Source organism: Ranitomeya imitator, chromosome 6 (assembly GCF_032444005.1).
Source record: "Ranitomeya imitator isolate aRanImi1 chromosome 6, aRanImi1.pri, whole genome shotgun sequence".
NCBI classification, from domain to species: Eukaryota; Metazoa; Chordata; class Amphibia; order Anura; family Dendrobatidae; genus Ranitomeya; species Ranitomeya imitator.
Window position 1 is genome coordinate 160,966,369 of NC_091287.1, and position 27,821 is coordinate 160,994,189.

The 27,821-nt window shown below is 44.3% G+C and overlaps 1 protein-coding gene across 3 annotated transcripts in view; it reads right to left on the reverse strand.

The window, feature by feature from the left end:
- The window catches only part of VPS41 (VPS41 subunit of HOPS complex), a 354,940-nt gene that overhangs the window by 68,573 nt on the left and 258,546 nt on the right, over positions 1 to 27,821 (reverse strand). For all 3 annotated transcript variants that reach the window (XM_069730259.1, XM_069730260.1, XM_069730261.1), the window contains exon 22: positions 1,501 to 1,638. In XM_069730259.1, coding sequence (XP_069586360.1) covers positions 1,501 to 1,638 — 138 coding nt within the window. The remainder of the gene's footprint in view (positions 1 to 1,500; positions 1,639 to 27,821) is intronic.

Here is a 27,821-nt window from a genome sequence, read left to right on the forward strand (position 1 = left end):
GTTCACACTTGCGTTGTGCAGTCCGTTCAACAAATCCGTTAAACGGACTGCACTAATGCAAGTGCCGACTTTGGCACTGCGCTAGCGCAGATGGAGCATCTGCTAGCTCCATCTGCGCTAGCAGTGCGCTAGGAGTGACGGACCCGGAAACGCTGCAGGCCGCGTCTCGGGTCCGTCACTCAATGACGGCACATCGCCCACAATGGGCGTGCTCTAGCGATGCATTCGCCATTACAAGTAATGGCGGCGTTAACGGACTACGTTACACCGTGTTATGCCGTGGTGTAACGTAGTCCGTTAAACGGGTTCACACAACGCAGTGTGAACCCAGCCTAAGCCACGTTCATCCAACCATACTTTAGGTCCCAGTACTGTCCGTGAAAAACCAGCTCACGGACCGCACTCACACCATTGTAATTTCATGGAGCAAGACAAATGAGTGATTTTTTCTTGGACTGAATCTGTGCGTATGTGTGTTACTGCACTGACGTGTATTGCATGTGCTGAAGCCCTGTTATGTGTAACACAGACAATATTCAAGTCTCCTAAGGGAACTATTAAATAGAGTAAAAAGCAAAAAAAGAACGTTTAAAAAAATATTAAAGAAAACAATAGTTCAAATCAGCCTTTTTTTTCTCAAGAAAAATAAAATAAAAAAAAAATATTCGGTATTGCCTTGTATGTGCAATCAAAGTATAAAATAAATTAATTGAATCGGTAAACAGCGTAACGAGGAAAAAATAATCAAAATGGCAGCATTACTGTTCTTTTGGTTACCACAACATTTCCATAAAAGGCAGTCAAAACATCATACCTACCCCCAAAATGGTATCAGTGAAAACACTCACACAGGCCCATATCCCGAAAAATGAAAACACTACAGGGCTCAGAAAACAGAGATAAAAGCAACTTTTTTTTTTCCTCTCCTTACAAATTCCTAAATTTTTTTCACTCTCTGCATTGTCATACTGACCTTGAGAATCATATTGCCAGGTCAGTTTAACCATATAGTGAACATGGTAAATATAAATCATTGTGAAGTTGCACTTTTTTCCCCCAGTTTTCCATTACACTATGCTGGCAAAATAAATGGTGTCATTCAAAAGTATAACTCGCCCCCCAAAAAACCCTCATACAGCTATGGAAAAAAAAACGTTATGGCTCTGGGAAGAAAGGCTAGGAAAATACAAAAACTAAAAAATAGAAAAACGCCTGGGGGTGAAGGGGTTAAGGGTGACAGCATGCCATAATTTAACAATCATCAGAAAATTAGACCTAAAAAAACCCCTCCAATATTACCTGTATTAATGGCCTAGTACATCTGAAAATGGAAAGATTGGTATATCGTGAGGGTCACACCTGAATTTTTATGGTACTACGACCATCACTGAATTTCAGACAGAAATCTACATCGAAAACGCGTGAATCCTAGCACAATTCTGGGAGTATGACTAACCTGAGCAGATGACGTTATGCCACCCTCAAAACAGTTGTGCTTACCTTTTCTAATGGACAATGAGTGCTGTCTCGAAGGAAAGGCAGAAGATTTGGTCGATCGAATTCGGCATACAAGCTGATTTGTTTTTCATGGTATTTTTGACCTTTATGATGATCTCTCTTGAAAAGCTTGTGAAGATACTATTATAATGTACAAAGAAAGCATTTTAGAACTTTGTCACCAAAAACCTTAATCTCTATATACAACACTAAAGTCAATGTATTAAAAAAAACCTATATATAAATAGATATAGACTTCACTCCAAGAAAGGATTCACATTAGGTTCCCAGAGAGATGTAGACTGTCTAAGAGAGGATTGGCATTAGGTCCTGGCATGGAGAATTGCCTCAACGTGGCTGCCAAGTGCACATGAATTGGCCAATTTATGCGCTAAGCATTCTCAATTTTTCATATTTCTAGTGCAGTAACGTAATTCAATTTTCATATTTTATGTTTGCATGCTATAGCGCTACAGACTGATGCCTTATCTGTTTCATTGTACATGAGTTGGCGACTCTAGGTAAGCACCTGTTCAGACCTAATTTATGTTTGGATGTGACAGTCCGTTTTTTTTATACAGAATTTTATACCACTGGGTGGTGAAGAAAAAAATTAAAAATGTTTACAAAAATTTAGTTTTAGCCCCAGATTTTATATTTTCACAAGGGGAAATGGGTTTTTGCACCAAAATTTGTCACATTTTTTTTCGTGAATGTGGAGACTCAGGAGGGATGGAGCACTATTTGCCTTCTGGACTACAAATTTTACCAGAATAGTTTGCGGAATGCATATAAAGAGTCACTAAGTAATAATAATAATAATCTTTATTTTTATATAGCGCTAACATATTCTGCAGCGCTTTACAGTTTTGCACACATTACATCACTGTCCCCAATGGGGCTCACAATCTAAATGTAAAAGTAAAGAGCAGAATCCCTCCTCAAGTGATCTGATTTTGGAAATTATACCACTTCGGGAATTTATCTAGAGTTGTAGTGACGATATGACTCCATGAGTGTTTCCAGAATCAAGCAACAGTGGATGCTGATGAGTGAAAATTGTAAATCTGCTATTGTAGTGCCCAGTACTTTGTAGAGCCCTTTCAATGCAGTACGTAATATGTTGTAGTTCTCGTACACTGTAGTGCCCAGAACATTATGCTCAGCTCATGCTTCTGGAGACACACACCCATAAATTAAGCAGACTCTCATTAATACATAAATGCCAAACATGTGGACGCTATTTGTGGTTAAGGCACACTGTGGGGCTCAGAAGGGAGAGGGGCAATTGGATATGCTGAATTTCTTTTGGGGGGTGAGGAGCCATAGCGCTTTTCCAGAGCCTTTGTGCTACGAGTTATGTGGATGTCACGCATATTTCCGTTAACAGATGATGGACCTGAGTGGAGACTTGCTTTTTTTGTGGATTGAGTTGAAGCTCACAGTGCCTCCATCTGCTTCATTACAGGGAATCTTCTGAAGGGGGTTCTGTCTGAATCATGTATTTCAGAGATTTACATGGGAACCCCGTAAGTAAAAGTGCTAAGAGCAGAACGCAGGATAAATGCGCGCCGAGCCTTACTGCGATCGTTGGAAGACAGAATGCACAAATCAACAGCATGTGAAGAATTGTATGCCATTCTTCTTGCGGTATAAGTGATTAGGCGACTTCTTCAGGTCTGTGCAATTACAGAAATACCAGATATGTATTGCTTTTTTATGTTTGGCTACTGTCACATTAAAAAAACTTTTTTTTTCTTTTTGCAAAAAACTTGTTTTTGCGGCACCATATGTTGGAAGCTATAATTTTCCCATATTTTGGCCGGCAGTCATGTGAGGGCTTGTTTTTTGGGGGACAAGTTGATGTTTTGATTTGTACCAGTTACGGGCACATTACTTTTTTTATTATCGCCTTCTATTCCAATTTTTGGGAGGCAGAATGAACAAAAAACAGCAATTCAGGAATTTTTTTTATGTCGTTCCGAGTATGGTAAAATTGAAAAGGCAGCTTTACTCTTTGGGTCAGTTCAATTACAAGGATACCACACTTTTTTTTTAATGTTTTGGCGCTTTTACACAATAAAATCGATTTTATAGAAAAAATTATTTTGCATTTCTTCCCTCTGCCTGCTCCCAAAATACTGCGATCGAGTTCAATTGCAGCATTTAGGGGGTTAAAGCGCCGGGAGCGTCCAAGGTCGCTAAGGTCTCTCTTGTGGTGGAGAATGAAAAATCCAATCCTCATGAGTTATTGTTAAGCTGAAGTATAAATGATTTAGCCTCCTCAGGTGTCTCTGTCCAACTAAATAAATCATTTATATAGCTTCTAGAAAACAGGATGTTACCCACTGGCAGGAGGGCCGCGAGAGGTGGAAAGACTCCAACAGCCCCATAAACAAGTGTTAGGGGTCGAGTTCCCACCTCTGCACAGGGGGAATCTTGAGCCATCCCCGATGTAGTCTCCCATTCTTCTCCAGCCGCAGTGGAGCCTGCTTAGCAGAGACGTCGGTCCCAGCGTCTGGCTCAGCCTGACACGGTGCGGATGATGACTGCTGCCTTTCCAGGCTCAGCCATTGTAGCTAGTACTGGTCAGCGGCGAGCAGACGACTCTGGGACTAAGTCCTGCTTTTCCCCTTCTGAGCATGCCCAGGGTAAGACCTCTCATTGGAAGTTGGAGGTCACATGCTCAGGTACTGCAGCAGCTCCCATTGGTCCTCTAGGAAGGTCCTGAAGTTGCTCAGGTACTGTAGCAGCTACCATTGGTCCTCTAGGAAGGTCCTGAAGTTGCTGCAGCTATAAAAGGTTTGCATGGCCACACAGCGCCAGTGTGGTCATGCTTGCATGTAGTCAGGGTTCGGCTGAAATAAGCCCCTAGAATACCGACACCTACCGGCACCTCCGGTGAGGAGTTATGTGTGTGCTATGCTGACTGCATGACCACTGTCGGCTCTATTAGGTAGCTGTTCCCCTGTAAGGTGATCAGAGCACAGTGTTATTGTTCTCAAGCAAATCTGTGAAGTAACAGAGTTCGCCTATACCACCATATAGTACTGTCTTTTACTAGCAGCAGGTTCTCTTCTGCACGGTGGACCCCGGGTTGCAAACGCACCTACTACTCAATATATATATATATATATATATATATATATATATATATATATATATATATATATATATATGTGTGTGTATATATATATATATATATATATATATATATATATATATACTTGGTGCGTTCCGCCAACTCTAACAACAGGTTTGCATAACTTGGTGTAAAACGAGTACCCATTGCACAGTTCCTCAGCTGCTGGTAGTTCACACCCTCAAAAGAACACACACACACACACATATATATACATATACTAGCTATTAAACCCGTTCTACGCTCGCCTGCTCTCATCCTGCGTCCCCATCTTGTCATGTGCTGCTCACATCCTGCACCCCCATTCTGTCATGTGCTGCTCTCATCCTGCGCCCCAATCTGTAATGTGCTGCTTCCATCCTGCGCCCCCATTCTGTAATGTGCTGCTTCCATCCTGCGCCCCAATTCTGTAATGTGCTGCTTCCATCCTGCGCCACCATTCTGTAATGTGCTGCTCCCATCCTGTGCCCCCATTCTGTCATGTGCTGCACCCATTCTGCGCCCCCATTCTGTCATGTGCTGCTCCCATCCTGCGCCCCCATTCTGTCATGTGCAGTAAAAAGTCATTGGCTTGCTGCGCTGACATATTTTCTATATATATTCAGTAGAAAGTGGCTGGATTGCTCCGCTGACGTATATAAAAATGGCGCCGGAAAGCGCAGACTGCACCAATTCCGGCGCCACAACCCTCCTAGGCCACAATCCTCATCCCCGGATGCGTAACTTACAAAATGGCTCCTGAAGTGCGCTATACGCATGCACCATTTCCGACGGAGGAGTCATGTCCGGGCCTCCAGCCCGAAGAGACCCCACTGCAATACCGGATAGGTACCATATAGAGTATAAGCCGACCCGAGTATAAGCAGAGACCCCTAATTTTGCCACAAAAAAATAGGAAAACTTATTGACTTGAGTATAAGCCTAGGGTGGGAAATGCGGCAGCTACTGGAAAATTGCAAAAATATAAATAGATACCAATAAAAGTGAAATTGATTGAGACATCAGTAGGTTAAATGTTTTTGAATATCCATATTGAATCAGGAGCCCCATAAGTTGCTCCATACAAAATACGCCCCATATAATGCTTCATAAAGATCATAATGGGCCCCATAAGATGCTCCATAAAGTTCATGATGGGCCCCATAAGATGTTCCATACAAAATACGCCCAATATAATGCTCCATATAGTTCATGATGGGCCCCATAAGATGCTCCATACAAAAATATGCCCTATATAATGCTGCACAAAGGTTAATAATGGCCCCATAAGATGCTCCGTAGCATAATATGCCCCATATGCTGCTCCATAAAGGTGGATGGCCCTATAAGATGCTCCATAGAATAATATGCCCCACACGCTGCTCCATAAAGGTTGATGGCCCCTATAAGATGCTCCATAGCATAATATGCCCGGTATGCTGATGCTGCTGTGATTAAAAAAAACAAATGACATACACTTCTCATCGCTGAGCGCCGAGTGCCGGGTGCCTGAGCAGGAGGGGACACTGGAGCGCTATGGGGGCCAGATGCCGGAGTCGCCACTGGCTCAGGCTCCCGACACTTGCGATAATCACTTGTTCCCATTCCACCGCCGCTGTATCTTCTGGGTCCTCTGGCTGTGACTGTTCAGTCAGAGGGCGCACGCTAACCACGTCATCGCGCCCTCTGACCTGAACGTCACAGCCAGAGGACGCGGAAGACGGAGCCGACAGTGGAACAGGGACAGGTGAATATCGCATAGCTCACCCTCCCAGTCCTACTCACCCCATACTGGTGTGTCCCTGCTTCTCCGTCGTCCCGGGCCGACAGCTCCTTCCAGTGCTGAGCTGTCACATGGTACCACTCATTAAAGTAATGAATATGCATCCACGTGACCGCTGAACACAGGAAGAGCTGCGGGTGCCGGAGAGATCGCGGTATGTGTTCGGTGCTTACGCATACAGCGATCTCCTGAGCTGTGTCACTCTGTGGGGTCCCAGCGTTATATTATATCTATATAATATAGTTATATTATATAATTATATATATATATATATATATATATATATATATATATATATACTGTATATATATATATATATATATATATATATACAATATATATATATATATATACACTGTATATATATATATATATATATATATACTGTATATATATATATACACTGTATATATATATATATATATATATATATATATACACAGTATATATATATATATATATATATATACTGTATATATATATATATATATATATATATATACTGTATATATATATATTGTATATATATATGTATATATATATACTGTATATATATGTATATATATATGTATATATATATACACTGTATATATATATATATATACTGTATGTATATACTGTATGTATATATATATATACTGTATATATATATATATATATATATATATATATATATATATATATATATATATATATATATATATATATAGTGACGTGTTCCGCGTTGTCGGAGAGCCTGTGAAGCAAGGAGGGTGGCATCGCAATTAGATGGGAGGTGCCGGACCAGGACCCTGCGACATGCATTAGACCAGACTGTCCCCAGGTGAGAATAATAAAAGTTATTTTCTTCACTTGCAGGTCGGATCAATTATTATAAAATGCTGTAGATAAGCCCTGACAGGTGGTGGCTGTAACTGGTATCAGCCAAACCTGGTGACAGGTTCCCTTTAACATGACTGTGCATCAAGGCAGTTATTTCAGACATAATTTTTCACTCAGTTAGCACTGATAGGCACTTTTGGTGATGGACAATTGTTCCCTCTCTATTCTAACTTCCTGTCTTTAAAAAAACCCATTATGATGGTGTTTCATTTGAGTATCCCAGCATGCAGTGGGGATGCTCAAACGGGATGTCATCAGGGGGAGTTGACATCACCCTAAAACAAAGTGTCATCAGTGATGTGTGTTTCAATGGCTGGGCTAGTCCTTGCTCTACTGAGCATGTATTGATTGTCAGTTTTGACATATCCTCAGTATGCACTCACTGTGCTATGTTCATTTGAACGCAGTGACAGTGTGGTCCCTTGCTGGCTCTAAAGAAGAGATGAGCTAGTGAGAGACTGCCAATGCACATTGTAAAGGAGAAAACTTGGAGAGCAGGGAGAACAGAGATCACTCCAGCCTCCGAAAATGTCACTAATGACATTCCGTTTCAGGGCACTAACATGCAATTCAGGGCAGGAAAATATTAATTGAAGTACATTACAAAAGAAGCAAGATTATTTAAATTAAATAGACAGACATTTAGTCATTTTTAATTTAGCCTGCATTGGTAAAGGTCCAAGAATGATTGATTTAGAAGTCTGTAAACAACCTCAAACACAAAATGATAGGAATTTTTTTAATCCATATTGATGCACTGAAATAATATGTTGGTTATAAAAAGGTTTGTTTTTTTTCTCTAGATTTTGGTACATACATATTCTACATGCATCATGTAAGCAGGGACTTCTGCTCATAGCACAGCATAGTCATGGGTGAAAGTGTTGGCACCATTGAAATTGACCCAGAAAATTAAGTATTTCTCCCAGAAAATTATTGCAATTATACATGTTTTGTTATACATGTGTTTATTTTGTTTCTGTGTATTGAAACAACACAAAAGAAACAGAAAAAAAAAGGAAAATTGGACATAATGTCACACGAAACCACAAAAATGTCCCAGATAAAACTGTTGTCATCTTCCCAAAATTGTGGGTAAGCAACTTTGTTTCGAGCATGTGATGCTCGTTCAAACTTACCTGAAATAAGTAACAGGTGTGGGCAATATAAATATAAAACTTTAAACCAGATAAAAAAAGGGGAGAAGTTGAATCAATGTTTGCGTTATGTCTGTGTGTGCCACACAAAGCATGGAGAACTGAAAGAAGAGAACTGTCTGAGAACTTGAAAACCAAAATTTATGAACAATATCAACACTCTCAAGGTTACAAGTCCATCTCCACAGATCTTTATGTTCCTTTGTCCACGGTGTGCAAGATTGTGATGGTGAATAAGCAGCCCCAATCAAGTTCCAAAGAAATTCAAGGTGTCCTGCAGGCTCAGGGTGCATCAGTGTTAGAGCGAACTATCAGTCAACATTTGAATGAAATGAAACACTATGGCATGAGACCCAGGAGGATCCCACTGCTGACACAGAGACATAAGAAAACTAGACTCTAGTTTGTCAAAATGTACGCGAGTAAGCTAAAATCCTTCTGGGAAGGTATGTTGCGGACCAAGATAGAGCTTTTTAGTAAAGCACATCATTGTTCTGCTTACCGAAAACAGAATGAGGCTTACAAAAGAAAAGAACACAGTACCTACAGTCAAATAAAGTGGAGGTTCAAGGATGTTTTGCTGCCTCTGGCACTGGGTGCCTGACTGTGTGCAAGGCATCATGAAATCTGAAGATTACCAAAGGATCTTGGGTTGCTATGTAGTGTCCAGTGTCAGAAAGCTGGGTTTGTGTCCAAGGTCATGGGTCTTCCAGCAACACGCAAGAAGCACCCAGAAATGGATGAAAACAAAGCGTTGGATAGTAATGAAGTGGCCAGTAGTGAGTCTGGATCTAAATCCCATTGAACACCTGTGGAGAGATCTTAAAATTGCTGTTGGGAGAAAGTACCATTAAAATAGGAGAGACTTGGAGCAGTTTGCAAAAGAAGAGTGGTCCCAAATTCCAGTTGAGAAGTGTAAGAAGTTTGTTGATGTTATAGGAAGTGATTGATTGCAGTTATTTATTCCAAAGGGTGTGCAACCAAATATTAAGTTGAGGGTGTCAATAATTTTGTCCAGCCCATTTTTGGAGTTTTGTGTGAAATTATGCCCAATTTGCCTTTTTTTTCTCAGTTTTTCCAATACACATAAAGGAAATAAAAGTATATAACAAATCATGTGCAATTGCAATGATTTTCTGGGAGAAATACTTCATTTTGTGGAACAATTTCAACAGTGCAAACACTTTCAGCCATGACTGCATAATGTCTTATTGCACAAAAATAAATGGAACTGTGTATTTAGAAACAGTCTTCCTCTGAAAACAAGGGATTCATTTATGAAAACTAATATTTATTTTACATTAGTCTCATACACAGAAAACATTGATTTTTCTGGGTCAAAATCCCTCGATTGCAGCAACTGATCATTTTCCTTTACCACTGAAATCATTATCTGTCTGTACACCCTGGGTTTCCTGGCAACTGTGGAAATAAAGGGATTTGATAATTACTGTCATGGCTGCAATTGCAGGTTTTATGTACAGTTACATAATTGTTTTCTTCACTCCACTTTTACCCACAGGAATCTAAGAATTTCCAGCAGACATTTCATAAAGTAATAATACCATGAAGAAAATTAGCTGCATGTAATATTTAAAAAATGAAAATCACATTAGATAAATATGTGAATATGTACACAGGCAGAGACGTCACTATGTAAATGAGGGACTACAGGATTGGCTTAAAAAATAGCAAGGGGCTGTCAGAGCATATAATGTTGCTGATCTATCAAGTTTACTGTATATCATTAAAATCAGATGGGGGGTCCAACACATAACACCCCACTGAGCTAGTATTAGCTTTGGCACTTGTCAGTTGTAAACATTAAGTGGATCTGTGTTTTCCGCACCATTCAATATATACCAGCCACTGCCACGAACTGCACATCAGCTTATAAGGGTTATCTGGTCCAAAATGATAAGTCTGCAGTCACTGTGTGTGTCACTATGTGTGACTGCAGACTGACGAATAACCCAGCGCACGCACTGTGAGCTGCAGGGATTCGCCGTTTTCTGAGTCGGGATCACAGGCTATGTATGTGCCAGACATACCCTCGACCAGAGCCTGACTAGTGGGCACGGCCTCGCTCCATGCACTTGTACAGAGTGAGGTCATGCACACTAGTTGGCCACACCCACTCGACGTATCCTCCAGTCCTGGCTCAGAAACTGGCAAATACTCACAGCACACAGAGTGACTGCAGGCTTAGAATAAAGCATACAGGTAATAGAATGGTTAAACCAGTGTTACCTGTATGCCTCGTAGCTGCGGTGTAGTCTTGGCAATTGTTATATGTTAATGATTTCTTAGAGGCTCCAGGGCATTCAGTACCTGGAAGAAATCTCTGCCCCCTCTTTACATCATAACAGCACCAGCTCCCATCAGCGTCGCACTGACTTGTTCGGCGCTGTAATTCCACACGTGCGCGGTGTCTGTCTTCCATGGGCACTGTCTGCATTCATCTTCTGCGTAGGCGAGTCTCTGCTACTGTGCAGACTCACCGCGCCTGCGCAGAAGATCAAAGGCACTTTCTTTTTTTCCCCCCATCAACCTAAAGTGGAGAGAAAAAATGCTCAACAGACTAAATATATGAATAGCAATTTCTATTTTACAATAGAAATGAATAAGTCTTTCAAACATTTTTCAGCATTTTTTTCAGGTGTATAAGGCCTCTTTCACACTTCCGTCGTTTGCAATCTGCCGCAATCCGTCGTTTAGGGCAAAAAACGGATCCTGCAAATGTCCTCGCAGGATGCGTTTTGCCCATAAACTTGTATTGGCGACGGATTGCCACATGTTGTGTCCGTCGTGCGACAGATCCGTCGTGTTTTGGCGGACCGTCGTCACACAAAAAGTTCAATGTAACGTTTTTTTGTGCGTCACATCCGCCATTTTCGCCCGCACATGCGCAGCCAAAACTCCTCCCCCTCCTCCCCGGACTGCAGAGTGGGCAGCGGATGCGTCGAAAAACTGCATCCGCTGCCCACGTCTTGCAAAGAATTCACATTGTCCGTCGGTACGTCCGCCCGACGCATTGCGACGGGCCCGTACCGACGGAAATGTGAAAGAGGCCTAAGGCTCCAAAATAACCCTTAAAACTGTGAGTGTGGTCATACTTTTACACTGCTTCTATCTATTTCCTGGCTCCTCCATATTTTAAAGGGATCAATCTTACATTGCCATGTATACTACTACATTGAGCATGAAGTAAGAGACATTCCTGTGTTCTACACCCTCAGTCTCCACCACAGTGGTACCTTTCCATTGAGAGACAGGATGCCTAGCAGAGCTTTCAACAGGTACGGACTGGGGCTGAAATTCAGCTCTGACATTTGAAATCACACAGGCCCATGTTGTCCCCGTCCCCATGAACCAGATAGGATATATTACTAATATTTCCCTGCGTGGAGGAAAGGAAGATTTTCTACAAGACCAATACTTCTAATGACACCCGTGGCCTGCTGGGGTAAGTGACGGAGTCAGCAACTTTGTGCTCCATCACAACTCCTAACAGTATGGGTGTCTGGAGAACACCGATTCTGTTAAAGGTACCTTCACACTCAGCGACGCTGCAGCGATACCGACAACGATGTCGATCGCTGCAGCGTCGCTGTTTGGTCGCTGGAGAGCTGTCACACAGACAGCTCTCCAGCGACCAACGATCCCGAGGTCCCCGGGTAAACATCGGGTTACTAAGTGCAGGGCCGCGCTTAGTAACCCGATGTTTACCCTGGTTACCAGCGTAAAAGTAAAAAAAAAAAAAACACTACATACTTACCTACCGCTGTCTGTCCCCGGCGCTCAGCTTCTCTGCACTCCTCTGCACTGGCTGTGAGCGCAGCGGCCGGAAAGCAAAGCGGTGACGTCACCGCTCTGCTTTCCGGCTGGCCGACGCTCACAGCCAGTGCAGGAGGAGTGCAGAGAAGCTGAGCGCCGGGGACAGACAGCGGTAGGTAAGTATGTAGTGTTTTTTTTTTTTTTACTTTTACGCTGGTAACCAGGGTAAACATCGGGTTACTAAGCGCGGCCCTGCGCTTAGTAACCCGATGTTTACCCTGGTTACCAGTGAAGACATCGCTGGATCGGTGTCACACACGCCGATCCAGCGATGTCTGCAGGGAGTCCAGCGACGAAATAAAGTTCTGGACTTTCCTCAGCGACCAACGATCTCCCAGCAGGGGCCTGATCGTTGGTCGCTGTCACACAGAACGATTTTCTTAACGATATCGTTGCTACGTCACAAATAGCAACGATATCGTTAACGATATCGTTATGTGTGAAGGTACCTTAACAATGTAGCAGATAAGGCAGCCCATGACCAGACAGGCCCTTTTGGCATTTGCCAGAATTGTCAGATGGCCAGTTCGGCCCTGGCTGTCAAAGTAGTGAAAACGTCATATTTGGTTTTCTTTTATGGAATCGATCAGAGGGTATAGACCGCTGAGCCTCCAAAACGTTGGACTATAGGATGCAGGGATTTCTCAGTGCTTCTATGATGCATATTGATAAAGAATTTTTTTGTATGCAATTCTGCATAAATTACCTAGAAATGCTTCTGCACACATGCTACAAAACAGTTTTGTGGTCTCTGTTTTCCTTCACTAGTTATGGTTACCTCTGTACAATGCTATAATGGGGTCTAAATAAGGGGTCACAATCACAAGATATATTAAAGGCAAAACTAAACTGTATTGCTGGCCTCTCCTTTATACCGCATTGGAAGCACTAAACATGTGTTATACAGGAGTTTGTAGTTTTGTGTTATTAAAAGACTGAACAGCCACTTATAGTCTTCTCTCATTATATATAACAAAACATAACATTCTTGGAATATACAGGTGTATAAAAAGAATATAGTAGCATTTTATGCACATTGAGAGAAGAATGTAAGCTCAATCCAATATACGGTAATTAGAAATGCACCATAAGTAATATATCATGCCCATTAGTGGGTATACACTTTGAGAACGCCAAGTAACCTACCGATGAAGTGAATAACCACCGAGACAATAATACTATTTGGCGGGGGCATGGCTTGGGCATGGAGCTGTGAGCACACATCTCTCCTGAGCTCCAGCGTGCCGGAGGCCTCTGCAGCAATTATATAGCCAACATCAGCTCCACTCACCCACCGATGTTGAAGAGCAAGGTCGGGCTCCGCTCCCAGGCACCCAGGGAGCTCACAGGGGGTCCCGCAGGCTCCAGTATCACCAGGTACATGTCGGTGTCTGGAAGGGCGGGAAAGAGAGCAGCTCCTTCAGCCATGGTGGAGGGGGGAGGTGACTCCTCCTCCATGCAGCAGCACGCACACAGGAGCTCCCCACCTGGGACTGCAGGCACACAGAAGAAATGGGCCACAGCAGAGAAGGCACAGGAGAGAGGACGAGTGACTGCTGCACCAGGGACCAGCCGCTCACCACAGAAGCTGACAGGAGGGAGCCGAGCACAGAGCAAGGGAGAGGTGAGAGCTGTGACCTGCCCCTCCCCCCCTGGACAGACTGTGTCACAGGCTGAGCTGGCTGAGGACTTGTCTCCCCCTATACTGCACCCTTATCAGGCTCAGGAAACTGAAATGGGTGCCCCACTACTACCACAACGGAGACATGAGAGAGGGGCTTCTCCCAGCCTAGTGCCCCAGGACATTGTGCCCACCATCACTGCATCTCATGGCCTCCCCACACAGGCTCCTATTAGGTCCCTGGGCTCTGATGACTATATAACTGCCTCTGAGCTGAGAGCGCAGCTGAGTGCCTTCCCTACAAAGGCTGACATGGAGGGCTATATACAGCGTCTGGAGGCAGTGTGCAGGAGTGAAGTGGGGTCCCGTAAGGAGGACGTGTCCCACCTTATCACCACTGTCTCTGCATTAGAAGCTAAAGTGGAGTCGCTTTCCTCACAATTGCAGAGTCAGCAGCAGCTTCTGAACCTACACTCGGAGACTTTCAATGTGGTCCTAGATATGCTGGAGGACTCTGAGAACAGGAACCGGAGGAATAATATCAGGCTCCGTGGGATCCCTGAGTCCGTAGCCCCACGTGACCTCTCCTCGGCCCTCCATGGCATTTTCAATTCTCTCTTAGGGAGGTCACCCACTGAACACATTGAAATTGACAGAGCCCACCGCTCGCTAGGCCCAAAGAAACCCGATACATCTAAGCCGAGGGACATCATCTGTAGGATTCACTACTTCCAAACTTAGGATGACATCATGCGTAAGGCAAGGGACCACAATGCTATTGACTTTAATGGGTCTGATGTCCTTCTCTTGTCTGACTTCTCACGCTTCACCCTGGCTAAACGGAAGGCTCTGCGCCCCCTCCTGGAGGTGCTGCGGGAAAATAAGATCCCCTACAGTTGGGGTTAGCCATTTCAATTACAAGTACGCAGTGATAAAGGATTGATAATTTTGAGATCCCCGTCAGATCTGCAGAACTTCACCACTGCACTGGGCTTACCCATGGTCACACTGGGAGACTGGCCTCGCCTTACTGCCTCTGACCTATGGGGCCCACGCCGTGCTGGTAGCCCCCCCGCTGGGTCGCTGGGAAAGAGGAAACGGGGCTCCCGATGTAGACGTGCCTCCGTTACTCATGCTGATGACACTTGATCACTTACTTCAGACCTGATGAGCACTACCGCCCCTTTTCTCTTTTTGCTTTCTTGCCGCCTACATTGTCCCTCCATGTTGCCGGGCTCCCACGGGGAAGTTGGTCGTGACTTTGCTTTAGCCTGTTAATTGTGGATGGATTGGAGCCACATGTTTTGTAGCAGTGACATTTCTATTTGATTCTACCTGGGACTCCTGAGCGGGGTTCCTAGCATGGTTTATTTTGCACTATCTATGAATGTCCACCTACTTCAATTGACTCCTCACGTACTGTGCTCAACTGTTGCACTACCGCATTAATGTGCTAATGTTATTCTATGTTGGCTAACGCTGCTCTTTCTCCTGAAATGTGACTTTTGATGATACCCCTTCGGGGGCTTGTTATGACTCTGCTCATTTCGACAAATGTACTTGGCCCACGATCCGCTGTTATGTTCGTTAACAATGTTTATGTTATCAGGGTCATGGGCCTACTGGGTAGAGTTGGATTTTTTATTTTATTTTTTGCTGCAGGGGCTCGGCTGGTTGCTCTCTGCTCAATCACCTCCCCACTAGGGTGTGTCTCTGACACTACTTCTCAGAGTTTTCTCTGATATTGTCCTGTACCCTTGAGGCCTAGTGGCTTCTTGGTTTTTCTCTTTCTTTTTGGTCGGAACCCTGTCTTCTGGCTGAACTACTATCTTTCCTTGGTGCTTTACTTTCTCTGTTTCTATTTTTCCCCACTATCCACCCCTACTACTCCTTTCCGACCTGATTGTACCACCCGCAGGCCCGATAGTTCCTATGGCATCCCTACAACTCTGCTCGCTTAATGTCAGGGGGTTTAATGTCCCTGAAAAGCGATCAAAGGTTTTATACGGTATGCATAAGAAACGGGTTGACATGCTTCTGCTGCAGGAGACACATTTCCGATCAGACAGAATCCCTTAGCTTAACCATAAATACTACACACAGTGGTTCCATTGCAGTAACTCTGACTCCAAGTCTAAAGGAGTCAGCACTGCATTGCACAAGTCTTTACAGGCTCAGGTAGTTGCCTCTAAAGCGGATTCTAATGGTCGTTATGTGTTTTTGAAGCTTAAAATTGCCCATGATTTGTTCACCATAGCTAACATTTATCTCCCCAATCAAGACCAGGTCCGAGCGTGCAGAAAGTACCTATGGGACCTCTTGGCCTTTGTGGAAGGCTATGTGATTATGGGAGGGGACTTCAATATGGTGTTGGACCGCGCTGTGGATTCCTCTTCGGGCAGGTCGGCGGTGTCCCTCTCACAGCTGGAGAGACTACCGTGGGCCCTGACGGACTCAAGGTTGGTGGATGTATGGAGGTTACTGCACCCCACTACCCGAGATTATACCTACTTCTTTACAGTACATAATTCCTATAGTAGATTGGATTATTTTTTGATCAGCAACGGGCTCCTGTCTCTTGACCCAAAGTCTGACATTGACACGATGTTGTGGTCAGACCATGCCCCAGTTTTGCTCTCCCTTCGGCTGCCAAGTCTTTCTCCGAGAGAATGGACCTGGTCCTTAAACCCTGGTCTCCTTGGAGATCTAACGTGTCAGGCGGCCGTGCGAACAGCAATCTCGGACTTTCTAGATTTTCACAAGCATGACCCCACGCCCATCCCATACCAATGGGAGGCTTTGAAAGGAGTTATACGGGGAGTATTTATACAACAGGGGGCCAGACTGAAGAGAGAGAGGAAGACTAACATTGTGGGTTTGTTGACTCGTATCCAAACTCTAGAGTTGGATCATAGACGGACTGGAGATGCTGGGGTGCTGGCTGATCTCCTCCAGGCACGCTGTGAGTTGAGTGCCTTGTTGGACACGACGTTAGCACGACAGAGGGACCGCTTTCATAAATTTCTGTACAAGTACTCTGATAAACCCGGGAGAGCTCTATCAAGGTTTTTGCACCCCCGTGCCCCCACCACTTATATCCATACCATGAGGTCTGCTACGGGTGAACTGGTCCATTTTCCTGAGGAGATTGTGGACTCATTCAGAGCATATTACGACTCTCTCTACAATTTAAGCCCATTGTCTGATATGTCCCCTTACGAGTTTCAAGCACGGGTGGACGACTACATCCGGGACACTGAGCTCCCGCCTATGTCGGTGGAGGAGTCTGAGGCCCTGGAGAGTCCTCTCTCAGAACAGGAGGTTTTAGACACAGTAAAATCTTTGGCTAATGGTAAAAGCCCTGGTCCTGACGGATTCTCCACCACTTTCTATAAGTTATATGCAAATTCCCTGGTCCCCTTCATTACCAAACTATTTAACTCCATCTCGGCCAGCTGCCCCTTTGCCCCCCAAACGCTGATGGCCACAATCACCGTGATTCCTAAACCCGGAAAAGATCCCCTATTGTGTGCAAGCTATAGGCTCATATCCCTCATTAATGTGGATGTGAAAGTGTTCGCGAAAGTGTTAGCTGGTAGACTGAACCCTATTCTCCCTGGGTCCATCCATAGTGCTCAGGTGGGCTTTGTGTCGCACAGGGAGGCCAAGGATAACACGGTGAAGACGTTGCTTCTGACCTCGTACATGCGCACAGGAAAGGTACCAGCATGTTTATTATCTATTGACGCTGAGAAGGCGTTTGATCGCCTAGGCTGGACCTTTCTACGTGCCTCCTTGAAGCAACTGGGAGTGGGACCTAACATGTTGGAGAGGATTTTTGCTCTGTATCATAAGCCTACGGCCCGTCTTAGAGTGAACGGCACCCTTTCCCCGCCCATTGACATAAGAAACGGGACCTGTCAGGGTTGCCACCTTTCCCCCTTACTTTATATCCTTGCGATGGAGCATCTGGCAGTGGCATTACGGAAGACACCTGATATTGAGGGTCTGTGGATTGGCCAACATGAGTTTAAGATATCCCTGTATGCGGATGATTTATTTATTGTACATTACCAACCCAACCGTGGCTTTTCCTGTACTCCTCCGAGAGTTCCGTAGGTTCGGGGAGGTTTCAAACTTTAAAGTCAACTACTCCAAGACGGAGGCGCTCAATATCTCCCTGCCTGATAATCTAGTCTCTCAGCTCCAGGCGTCCTTCTCTTTTAAGTGGAAGACCGATGCCTTAAAATATTTAGGAGTCTTAATACCTGCTGACATTAGCGCAACATATGCTCTGAACTACGTCCCGCTCCTGCAGAAAACTATCTCGGACCTTAAACGGTATGGCAGACCTCAGCTATCTTGGTTCGGACGGGTGGGAGTGGTCAAAATAGATATTTTACCCCAATTCCTCTATCTCTTTCAGACTGCTCCAGTGCAGGTTCCGGATTGCTTTTTCAGGCGCCTGCAGTCAGCCATCAATAGCTTTATTTGGGGAACTAAGAAGCTGCAGACTCGATTCTCAGTGTTAGTGAGACCCAAGACTAAAGGGGGGGGTAGGCCTTCCTGATTTTAAACGTTATTATCAGGCAGTCTTGCTCTCTAGGATTGTCGACAGGAGGTTCAGTGATGCTCATAAACAGTGGGTGCTCCTGGAGAAACTTTTATTGCCTTCTTCTTTGTACTGCCTGCCTTGGCTGGGGGGGACCGGATGCCCACCTGTGTTGAGTTTTGCTCCACTCACACACATTGTTTTGAGGTTTTGGGATAGATCCTATGTGAAATTACGCCTGACCTCCCGATTGAGCAGACTGAGTCCCCTTTTTGACAATCCGGCCTTTTCCTCAGCAATGAATAGATCTACGTATCTGTGTTGGTCACGACTTGACGGGGTGGGACTGGGTCAGGTGAAGGATAAGCTTGCAGGGCTCTCCGGCGTGCGGGGGTTACGAGGTTCTGGTCTTACGACACCGCTGTCCTGGCTAGAGTTTCTGCAATTGCGGAGCTTTCTTTCCAGTGTGCCGATGGGAGCGCTGACGCCATTTGAGTCCCTGATGCTCCCTACCGAGGGTCCCTCCCACATGGTTTCGGTGCTCTATGGCTTGGTCTTGAATTCACTTTCCCCTACTACGCTTGGATTTATGGAGGCTTGGGAGAGGGACCTGGGGATCACCTTTTCTGAGGCAGAAAGTCTGAAAATCTTCACTCCTGCACATAAGATGACGATGTCCAGTCAGGCGCAGGAGAGGATTTATAAATTACTGACACGCTGGTATAGGTGTCCCACCCTTCTCCACAGGATTAACCCGGAGATCTCGGACACCTGCTGGAGATGTGGCTCTGACACGGGCTGTATGTTTCATGTTTGGTGGTCCTGTGGTCCCCTGCAACACTTCTGGAACTCAGTTTTCGATGCCTTTCACTTGATGACTGGGGTCCGCCACGCGCCCTCCCCCCAAATGGCCCTACTGTCCCTGATACCCAGTTCGATAGCTTCCGTTAAAAAGGGGATCCTGAGACTTTGCCTAATAGCTGCCAGGGCAGTTATTCCCTGACATCGTCTGGAGTTGCTGGTGGCGGGTGAGGGTGATGCTGCATATGACCAGGGACGCACCTGGTTCCTCTGGCAATCCTTCAAGGAGAGCACAGGGTTCCTGACTTGGCTGCGTACATACTCATAATTCTCAATACGTGGGCGTGTACATTGCTGGGTCTCCCTTAACCTCCCCTCCCCTCTCCCTCCTTACTCCCCTTCTCCCCCATTCCCCCCTCTTTTTCTCTTTTTGTCTTTCTTTCCTTTTCTCCTATCTCTACAATTGCTTTTCTTACAGGTTCTGTATTCTGTATATAAGGTCCATGTCACGAGCTGATTCTCAAGATGAGAAGCATGTACCCTTTATGTGCTAGAGTCCTTGTTCAACTACACTTGTGCTGTGTTCTCAGAAGCATAATGTACAGCTCTGGACATTGTAATGATTCTTTTTATTGTTTTTCCTGTTTAAAATTTCAATAAATATATTTACTGAAAAAAAAAAATACTATTTGGCAACAGGGTATAATTTGTATTAATGCATACAGATTAAGAATTTTAAATTTAGTGGGGAGTTGTGCAACGTGGGAACGTTCATGGAAAAAAAACTTATGGGGAATGGGTAACATAGTAACATAGGCCGAAAAAAGACATTTGTCCATCCAGTTCAGCCTATATCCCATCATAATAAATCCCCAGATCTACGTCCTTCTACAGAACCTAATAATAGTAACATAGTTAGTAAGGCCGAAAAAAAGACATTTGTCCATAATAGAATAGAATAGAGTAGAATAATAGCGTGGTATTCCCGAAGATTGCATATATCATACACAGCAAAAAAATAAAATTTTCAGAGTATAAAAATAAATAATAAATAATGAAACACAAGAATAAAAGTAGTGAAACAAATCTTAGTTGCACGTCAGTAATAAGCATACCATAGATATATTAGTATTGGAATTGTCTTAAAAAAAAAACAAGTGTGTAAGAATGTGTCATCAGAAGTAATTCCTTTACTGTTCGCCGCAGGTTCTGCTCCGCATTCTTGGCAGGCTTCTGATGTACAGTAGCTTATGGAGGCTGCAGCAGCCAGAGAATGAGTTCTCAGAGTGCGGAACCCACTCATTTACATATATTATTTTATTTTTCATCTTACAAGCAGAATATAACTCTCTACTTTTTAAGTATCATATAGAGACAAACAGTATATGTATACAACCACACGTTACCCTGCGCACATTGGCATCAATAGGGTATATACAACTGTGATATACCAGGGCAGTAAGCAAACATCGGAGATGCATTATATGGGTATGCAAAAAAGAAAAAAAAAAAAGAAAAAAAAAGAGCATGAACCGCACATCCCAAAATCATACGTTGATCTAAAGCCGCTAGGCAAAAATTAATATAACTGAATATGAGGTTTTCAGTTTAACATTCTGATCAGACTGTATGAAGCCCACTGCCCCTTCACGGCAAACCTCGTAGTGGGTCCTATCGCCCTAACGGAGCGGAGCCGTGCGGCGCCCACCGCCACAGCGGCCATGCACCAGCAGGGCGGACGGCCTGTTGCCCCACAGCACCCATGCTGCAAGACTGAGTCCCCAAGACTCCACACCGCGCCGCCCCACCAGCACAAAGCCACAGCAACAATGGCCGCCACACAGCACCAACACCAAAATGAAAGGAGCACTTAAACTCACCTTCCTACAGCTCTTCAGTGAGAGCCAAAATGGGCTAGACCCCTTACTTTGCAGTCTCCTGCTAATTAAAATCACCTGAGCCAAATGGGAGGAGTGCTGGTCTAAGAAGAAGATTAGAACATGCTTTGCAAAAAAGAAAAAAAAGAGCATGAACCGCACATCCCAAAATCATACGTTGATCTAAAGCCGCTAGGCAAAAATTAATATAACTGAATATGAGGTTTTCAGTTTAACATTCTGATCAGACTGTATGAAGCCCACTGCCCCTTCACGGCAAACCTCGTAGTGGGGTCCTAACGCCCTAACGGAGCGGAGCCTGCTGGTGCATGGCCGCTGTGGCGGTGGGCGCCGCACGGCTCCGCTCCGTTAGGGCGATAGGACCCACTACGAGGTTTGCCGTGAAGTGGCAGTGGGCTTCATACAGTCTGATCAGAATGTTAAACTGAAAACCTCATATTCAGTTATATTAATTTTTGCCTAGCGGCTTTAGATCAACGTATGATTTTGGGATGTGCGGTTCATGCTCTTTTTTTTCTTTTTTGCAAAGCATGTTCTAGTCTTCTTCTTGGACCAGCACTCCTCCCATTTGGCACAGGTGATTTTAATTAGCAGGAGACTGCAAAGTTAGGGGTCTAGCCCATTTTGGCTCTCACTGAAGAGCTGGAGGAAGGTGAGTTTAAGTGCTCCTTTCATTTTGGTGTTGGTGCTGTGTGGCGGCCATTGTTGCTGTGGCTTTGTGCTGGTGGGGCGGCGCGGTCTGGAGTCATGGGGGCTCAGTCTCGCAGCATGGGTGCTGTGGGGCAACAGGCCGTCCGCCCTGCTGGTGCATGGCCGCTGTGGCGGTGGGCGCCGCACGGCTCCGCTCCGTTAGGGTGATAGGACCCACTACGAGGTTTGCCGTGAAGTGGCAGTGGGCTTCATACAGTCTGATCAGAATGTTAAACTGAAAACCTCATATTCAGTTATATTAATTTTTGCCTAGCGGCTTTAGATCAACGTATGATTTTGGGATGTGCGGTTCATGCTCTTTTTTTTCTTTTTTGCAAAGCATGTTCTAATCTTCTTCTTGGACCAGCACTCCTCCCATTTGGCACAGGTGATTTTAATTAGCAGGAGACTGCAAAGTTAGGGGTCTAGCCCATTTTGGCTCTCACTGAAGAGCTGGAGGAAGGTGAGTTTAAGTGCTCCTTTCATTTTGGTGTTGGTGCTGTGTGGCGGCCATTGTTGCTGTGGCTTTGTGCTGGTGGGGCGGCGCGGTCTGGAGTCATGGGGGCTCAGTCTCGCAGCATGGGTGCTGTGGGGCAACAGGCCGTCCGCCCTGCTGGTGCATGGCCGCTGTGGCGGTGGGCGCCGCACGGCTCCGCTCCGTTAGGGCGATAGGACCCACTACGAGGTTTGCCGTGAAGTGGCAGTGGGCTTCATACAGTCTGATCAGAATGTTAAACTGAAAACCTCATATTCAGTTATATTAATTTTTGCCTAGCGGCTTTAGATCAATGTATGATTTTGGGATGTGCGGTTCATGCTCTTTTTTTTCTTTTTTGCAAAGCATGTTCTAGTCTTCTTCTTGGACCAGCACTCCTCCCATTTGGCACAGGTGATTTTAATTAGCAGGAGACTGCAAAGTTAGGGGTCTAGCCCATTTTGGCTCTCACTGAAGAGCTGGAGGAAGGTGAGTTTAAGTGCTCCTTTCATTTTGGTGTTGGTGCTGTGTGGCGGCCATTGTTGCTGTGGCTTTGTGCTGGTGGGGCGGCGCGGTCTGGAGTCATGGGGGCTCAGTCTCGCAGCATGGGTGCTGTGGGGCAACAGGCCGTCCGCCCTGCTGGTGCATGGCCGCTGTGGCGGTGGGCGCCGCACGGCTCCGCTCCGTTAGGGCGATAGGACCCACTACGAGGTTTGCCGTGAAGTGGCAGTGGGCTTCATACAGTCTGATCAGAATGTTAAACTGAAAACCTCATATTCAGTTATATTAATTTTTGCCTAGCGGCTTTAGATCAACGTATGATTTTGGGATGTGCGGTTCATGCTCTTTTTTTTCTTTTTTGCAAAGCATTATATGGGTATACCCGCACTGCTTGCAGGATCACCGTAACCAAAATGTACATAATGGGAAGAAAACCTATTTCTGTCTGATGTGCATTTTTATCTCGAGGATAATAAAACAACATACGGTACTACACAGTCCAGTTACTCATCCATCATCTATATCTCTCACTGTAACATTATACATTAATCAGTATCACAATTTGTAACAAAAGAAGATTAGGTTAATACAAAGAAATTATATATTTTAATATTACATTAATTCTGCAACAAAACACACTTTGTCTCAATATTGCTCAGTAACATTGCATGGCCTGCCATAATATCATGTAGAAACATAGCAGAAATCCACTGGACAGTGAGTGACATCTAGAGATTTCATACTAGAATGCACTGCAGCTATACAGAAGTGGGTAGGTGAATTGAATCTGTCACCTAGGCCCTATTCACATAGGCTTTCTAATAGGGTAAAATCTGCTGAGATGTCAGTGTAGCTGGCAATGACAAGATTGACAGGAACCTGACACCATTACGTTAAAAGATGAGTTCGGTGTGATTGTTTTTACTGATCTGTTTTACTGGTCATGGTTTTGTTAAGTAGGACCTGTCACTTCCTAAAAAAAATATATATATTCACATTTACTTTTTCTGTAGCATGATATTTGAAATTTCTGCTTGTGGTTTACTGGACATCTGTTCATTGTCTTCTGTGGGAGTATGTGCTTTCACCCTTCATCCCAGATACTGACAATCACAGCTGGGCAGCTGACATAGCAGTCAATTAGTCTCAGACATTGCTAAGGGGTGATTGGCAGCATCTGGGTGGGAGGGGTGAAAGCACATGTCCACAGAGAAGAAACACCCAGTTGGACTGCAAAGCAGAGATTTCACATACTGTGCTCCTCAAGAAACATAATGATATCTCTGCAACAGAGCGATACAATGCAAAATGGAAGAGCGCGGCAGAATCAGTTATTTCTATAAGGTATTTAAAGGGAACCTGTCAGCAGGATTGTGCACAGTAACCTACAAACACTGTCAGGTCGGTGCCGTTATACTGACTAAAATGATACCTTGCTGATGGGAGCAGAAAGGGAAAGGAGAGCAGTGAATATTCAGTTTTAGGACCCCCACTCTTCTCCATCTACACCTTCGGCCTGGGACAGCTCATGGAATCCCACAGTTTGCAGCATCATCTCTACGCCGATGACACGCAGATCTACCTATCTGGACCTGACCTCACCTCCTTACTCACCAAAATCCCACACTGTCTGTCTGCTATCTCAGCCTTTTTTTCTGCCCGCTTTCTAAAACTGAACATGGACAAACCAGAATTCATCATCTTTCCCTCATCTCACCTATCCATCAATGTCAATGGCTGCTCACTTTCCCCAGTCCCGCATGCTCGGTGCCTTGGGTGATCCTCGACTCTGCCCTCTCTTTCAAGCCATATATCCAAGCCCTTGCCTCCTCCTGCCGTCCCAAACTCTAAAATATTTCCAGGATCCGCGCATTCCTTGACCACGAAACCACAAATGCACTAGTGCACGTCATCATCTCCCACCTTGACTACTGCTACCTCCTACTCTCTGGCCTCCCCTCTAGTACTCTGGAACCACTCCAATCCATCCTACACTCTGCTGCCCGACTAATCTACCTGTCTCCCTGCTATTCCCCAGCCTCTCCCCTATGCCAAGCCCTATGCCTTCACTAGCTTCCTATCGTCCAGAGACTCCAGTTCAAAACTCTTACTATGACATACAAAGCCATCCACAACCTGTCTCCTCCATACATCTGTGACATGGTCTCCTGATACTTACCTACACGTAACCTTCGATCCTCACAAGATCTCCTTATCTACTCCACTCTTATCTCTTGCTCCCACAACCGCATCCAGGACTTCTCTCGTGCTTCCCCCGCACTCTGGAACTCTCTACCACAACATACAGACTCTCACCTACCATAGAAACCTTTTAAAAGAACCTGAAGACTCACCTCTTCCGACAAGCCTACAGCCTGCAGTGATATTCAACCTACTGAACCGCCACACAACCAGCTCTACCCTCTCCTAGTGTATCCTCATATCCTCACCCATCCCCTGCAGATTGGGAGTCCTCGCGGGCAGGATCCTCCCTCCTTCTGCACCTGTAAGTGCCTTGTTTTTTGCTCATGTTTATTGTATTTGTCTATATTTGCCCCTTTTTCACATGTAAAGCGTCATGGAATAAATGGCGCTATAAAAAATGTATAATAATAATAATAATTAGGAAGCACAGTAGTCGCAGTCGCCGACTCCTGCAGCTGCTAGGCAATCACGTGTGCCTGCTATTAAAGAGAATGAATATTCACTGCTCTTCATGCTCACGGGAGTGGAGAGCAATGAATATTCATTCCCTTTAGTAGCGGGCACATGTTATTGCCAGGCCGCTGCAGGAACATTGTTTTTCAACTTACATGTTGCAATTTGAAAGAAGAAGCAGAATAAATAGAATGTGCAGTAGTAAAGGCACTCCTAATTAATATTTGGCTGAGCACCCTTTGGCATTGATGACAGCCTTCAAACGTTTCTTGTAGCCAACTATAAGCTTCTTGCTGTTATGTAGGCAATCCAGTGACACAGTGTGCCAGCAATCAGAGCACATACAGTGATCTGACAATAACCCAAAAACAATAGAACGAGCTCTGAGACGTGGAATCTCTGTAGACCGCAATACCTGAACCTAACCTAAACACAACTAAAGGCAGCTGTGGATTGCGCCTGACACTACCTATGCAACTCGGCACAGCCTGAGGAGCTGACTAGCCTGAAGATAGAAAAACAAGCCTGACTTGCCTCAGAGAAATACCCCAAAGGAAAAGGCAGCCCCCCACATATAATGACTGTTAGCAAGATGAAAAGACAAACGTAGGGATGAAATAGATTCAGCAAAGTGAGGCCTGATATTCTAGATAGAGCGAGGATAGCAAAGAGAACTTTGCAGTCTACAAAAAACCCTAAAGCAAAAAACCACGCAAAGGGGGCAAAAAGACCCACCGTGCCGAACTAACGGCACGGCGGTACGCCATTTGCGTCTCAGAGCTTCCAGCAAAACGAAATGACAAGCTGGACAGAAAAAGTAGCAACAAAAGCAAAAAGCACTTATCTAAGCAGAGCAGCAGGCAACAGGAAAGATCCAGAAGCTCAGATCCAACACTGGAGCATTGACAAGAAGCAAGGAAGACAGAATCAGGTGGAGTTAAATAACAAACCAGCCAACGAGCTCACCAGAACACCTGAGAGAGGAAGCTCAGAAGCTGCAGTACCACTTGTGACCACAGGAGTGAATTCAGCCACAGAATTCACAACACTTGCACTTCCCAGTTGGTATTTTCTCCCTCTCTTCTTTTGCAGTTTGTTTAAGCTCCTGAATTTTTTCAGGGCTCTTTTGCCAAAATGGCAGATTTCAGCTCACCCCAAAGATTTTCAATGGGATTGAGGGCAGGACTCATTGCTAGCTATCTTAAAACAGTCCATTTTTTTCTTTTTAACCATTCCTGTGTACTTTTGGATGTGTGCTTTGGGTCATTGTCTTGCTGGAGGACCCATGATCTTCGACTCAAATCAAGTTCTTACACTGGGTAGGACATTTTGCTCTAAAATCTCTTGATAATTCTATGATTTCCTGATTCTTGTAATACAGCGAAGGCCTCCAGTAACAGACACAGCACAGCAACCCCACAGCATTATGGATCCTCCACCATGCTTAACTGTTGTTTGGGTGATCTTTTCTTTATAGGCACTAACATTGCACCAACTATAAACAAACTGTTGCTTTGCATTGCCAAAAAGCTCTATTTTTGTTTCATCTGCCAACAGAACATTTTCCCAGAACGATTGTGGTTTGTTAAGGTAGTCTTTGGAAAAGATCAGTCGTTCCTTTTTACTATTTTTATACGATTTGATGTAGTATTTGGTTAAACACTTTGCACTTTTTTGCCAGTAATCGCTGCATGTGAACTCTACATATAATATACATATAGAAAGTCAGCTTTTTATTAGCACTAAGCACTTTCTGGACATATCTTTGTACTTTAATTGGAGAATATATATATATATCTTTCAGATTTATTCCAATTTTATATAAATATGGTTCTTTAATGTATATGATCTGAGTCTCTATATTTTTTAGTCTTTTGGGGTATCCAGTTTATATACCTATATATTTTTTGACCTTCCCATTATATATACTTTTATTTTTATTTTTATGTGCACATAAGTAAATACATATACATAGTATTTTTATCTATTTTAATGATGCTTTGTTGTTGCTATACATAAATAAAAGCAATTTATTCAAATATTCCCTGTCATTATCTTCCTTTTTGGTCTAATCCAGATTCGGTGTATGCTCCCCTTGCTTTTCTAGTGGTTTTCACTAACTTTTTTACACAGGTGGTAGCCGGGTCTAGTATTTTACACCTATTTTATATTACTATACAGCAATTATATTGTCTATGCTTTGTATATACACCTGGTTTTTACTCTTGTGTTCCGTTGATTAATTTTGTGCAATTATATTGATTTACCTGGTGAAAATAAACAAGTGAGATGGGAATATATTTGGTTTTTATTAAGTTGCCTAATAATTCTGCACAGTAATAGTTACC